This window comes from Octopus bimaculoides, chromosome 15 (assembly GCF_001194135.2).
Source record: "Octopus bimaculoides isolate UCB-OBI-ISO-001 chromosome 15, ASM119413v2, whole genome shotgun sequence".
Lineage (NCBI taxonomy): Eukaryota > Metazoa > Mollusca > Cephalopoda > Octopoda > Octopodidae > Octopus > Octopus bimaculoides.
Window position 1 is genome coordinate 13,563,390 of NC_068995.1, and position 3,675 is coordinate 13,567,064.

At 36.9% G+C, this 3,675-nt stretch overlaps 1 protein-coding gene across 1 annotated transcript in view; it reads left to right on the forward strand.

Annotated features, from left to right (window-relative positions):
• The window catches only part of LOC106874663 (anoctamin-4-like), a 93,542-nt gene that overhangs the window by 79,523 nt on the left and 10,344 nt on the right, over positions 1-3,675 (forward strand). The window contains 2 exon segments of the mRNA XM_052973180.1: positions 420-520; positions 3,157-3,290. Coding sequence (XP_052829140.1) covers positions 420-520; positions 3,157-3,290 — 235 coding nt within the window.

The following is a 3,675-nucleotide window of genomic DNA, read 5'->3' on the forward strand; positions in this document are numbered from 1 at the left end:
ATGCTTCACTCAAGCATTCTGTTTTTGGCAGGGTTTCTCCAACTGGAAGCCCTTTCTTATACCAACCACTTTACAAAGTGTACTGGGTGTATTGTATTATGGCACCAACACTAGAGTGGTTGACATGTCCTCAGCCAGATCAAAGGATCCATTCAAACCTTTAATCCTATTGTACTAGAAATATAGTCACAAAAGAGTTAAAGTCTAAAATATATATGGTCCCCTCCATCTCAATAACTGTAAGAAGTGTGTTGAGGGAGATTTGGTTACCACATCAAGTAGGTAAAAGAACTACATAAAACCCTAATCTTGTTTCCTTAATCTATGTTACTTGCTCTTATTTTCTCTACCAATCATTCTATTAAAGCAAAATCTAATCAAATAAGGATTTCTTTTTATTTCCTTATATCTGCTGCTAGTGTGAACCAGGAGGCTGTCTGATTGAGCTTTGTATCCAGCTTGGTATCATCATGACTGGAAAACAACTTCTACAAAACAACTTAGTAGAAATTCTCATTCCGTAAGTGATGGAAACTTTATTTAAACAACACAATATACTTTAAAAAACTACTTTAGGTTTTTTAGACTTAAATAAACTAGCTTTATCTTGCAATTATGAATTTTGAATTTTCTTTTATATACTCTGCAACAATTGCTTACAATTTCTTAATGAGCAATGTTTGTCCATCTTCTCTGATACATGGTTACTTCTGTCTTTTATTTTATTTCATCTTTGTCTTTTATTATCTTTTCTAAAGTTCTAAAGATGCTATGTTTTTAATCTCTCTTTCTCTCTCTCTCTCCTTCTCTTCTCTCTCTATTATACATGGGAAGATTTTGCTTGTTGTCTTTGTTTGTGTTGCATAATTCACATTCTATTTATATCCTATATCTCTATAAATGTCCTTTCTTATTTATAGATCTATTTATTTTCTAGTTTTCTGTTGAGCAATGTCTGTTGTGCTTGTTCTGAAGTTCTCAGTAATAGTACAGTTCCCATTAATCAATAATAGCTAGCTATCATTGTTGTTACTACTGCTGTTTCTGTTGCTGCTGCTGCTGCTGCTGCGATTGTTGTTGTTAGCCTCAGGTAAACTATAATCAAGAAAACCCATCTCAGTAGTCAGTCCACATAGATTAGTTACTCCTGTTGCTGTTGTTAGGGTTAAGATTGAACCCTAACCCTAACCCAACCTAGGTCAACTGTAACTCAGTCTTTTGTGGTGTTTTCTGGAAATTTAAGAATTGAAAGAAAAAAAAAACTGAAATTGTCATGCCAGATAAACAGTCTCTTAAATTGATTTGTTTCTTTATTCAGAAAATGCTATCATTAATTCAACTCTTAATCTTTTGAGCTTTGGACTCTTCAGTTAGTTTAGTGGTTTCCTACAAGTAAATCACTATGCTATTTAACGTCTATAAGGGAAAAGAAAGGTTCATGATACTGGTAGAGTATCACCTCCCATTATAATTATTTTCTGTCTTAAGGATCTGGATGGCGAAAGAAGAAGCTCACAAGTGGATGCAATTCAATAATCGTTTATTGTGATTCCCGCTCTTGTGTCCCGTTCTAGGTGTCCATCTTCATGGTAGTGCATGGCGTGACATTTCCACTCACGTGAAGTATATTACCTCTGGAGAATAACGTATGTGGTTAGAGTGGGTTAGAGTCCACTGTAGCTGCCTGCTTCATAGTGTCCCTCAGCGTAAGCAAGCTGGAGAAGACTAAGAGGTTGAATGTCTTTCGTACCTGCTTAAATAGCCGTTGTTGAGGAGAGCCTTGTTGTGGTGTTGCACATGGCAATGGTTGTACACGAGATCTCGCTCTTGTCTCGGACAAGATAATGGCTGCCAGCAAGATCTTGTACAAAATGGCGCTGGCTACTTGTGCCACGCTACACATCTTTAATCCCAAGTCAAAGTTTGTCATCATCATCACTTAACATCTGTTATCCTGTTGGCATGGGTTGGATGGTTTGACCAGGGCTGCACCTTGATGGAGGTTTGTGCTCTCTGAGTGCTCTTGTTTCTCTTGGATCTGTTACGATAAGATGTTTCTGCATGTGTGGATTGTGTTATGGTTTGGTATAGAGTTGATACAAATCGAATGAACACAGATTCTATTGATATTTAAAATTCAAAAATATTTATTCTTATCAATGACTAAATGTTGTTACTAGTAATGACAAGAACTATCTTCCACACGTACAGGCTTAATCCTTTCAGGTGCTGATGCCACTTAAAAAGCACCCATGCTAGTGCTGTATTAATGCACCCATACCAGTGCTATGTAAACACACCCATGTCAGTGGCATGTAAAAAGCGCCCAGCACACTCTGTTAACTGATTGGCATTAGGAACGGCATCTAGCCACAGAAATCATTCCACAACAGACAGTTGGAATCTGGACAGCTCCATGTCAAACCATCCAACCCATGCCAACATGGAAAGAGGGCGTTAAATGATGATGATGTGACAAGTAAGATCATTTGAAGTTTGTTTGAAATTTCATTATTGGTTCAAATATAACAGTAGTCACCATGATATGTTTCTTGGCATTAAGCTCGTTAAGCTGTGTTTGCTGCCACCACCACCACCACCATTATTATCATTGTCGTCATCTTTGACCATTGTCTTGGTGCTACAAACACTTCTCTTGTCTGATTTCTGGTTCTCTAGTGCTGTCTGCTGTCTAAAATGTGCTGAATATACAGCCAATGTCTTTTACAGGAAAATCACGTCAAAGAGGAAATTGTTTAATTAGATTCTGTTCCACTGGAAATTTAAATGGTTAATATTTTGAAGATATCAGCAATATTTAAGCAAATTATGTTCGTGTTCTATTGTTGTTTTTGTATCGGATACAGTGACCTGGGTTCAATTTCAAGGTGTTTTGCTACTGCCAAATATTCCTGCTACAGATAAAACCAGAACATGGCATATTATGACCAATTGAGTGAATCAATTGTTTCCCCCCCCCCTCTCTGTCTATCAATCTATCTCTGTATATACATACACACATATATACATACAAATAATATCTGCTTCTTTGTTTATCTCTGTATTTAGTCTTACTATGTCTCTTACAAACTTGTATCTTTTGTGTGAATGTATCAATATGTCTTAGAACATGAGATAACATTTCATAATTTCCAGGAAATTATGGAAATATTGCATGAAACGATGGAAAGAAGCTGCCAAGAAGAAACTACCAAATACCCCTTGGGAGAAAGATCTCCTTCTGACTGATGTTGATACCACGACTCTGTTTTATGAATATTTAGAAATGAGTGAGTATAAATACTTTGCTTTTGTTTTGTTTTTAGTGGTAATATATTTCTTTTATTAAATTATTATAGGCGCAGGAGTGGCTGTGTGGTAAGTAGCTTGCTTACCAACCACATGGTTCCGGGTTCAATCCCACTGCACGGCACCTTGAGCAAGTGTCTTGAACTATAGCTTCGGGCTGACCAAAACCTTGTGAGTGGATTCAGTTCATAGAAATTGAAAGAAGCTCATCATATATATGTGTATATATGTGTGTGTGTGTGTGTTTGTGCTTTTGTGCATGTGTTTGTTCCCCCCGTCATTGACAACCAGCGTTGGTGTGTTTACATCCCCGTAATTTAGCAGTTCAGCAAAAGAGACCAAGAGAATAAATACCAGGCTTTAGAA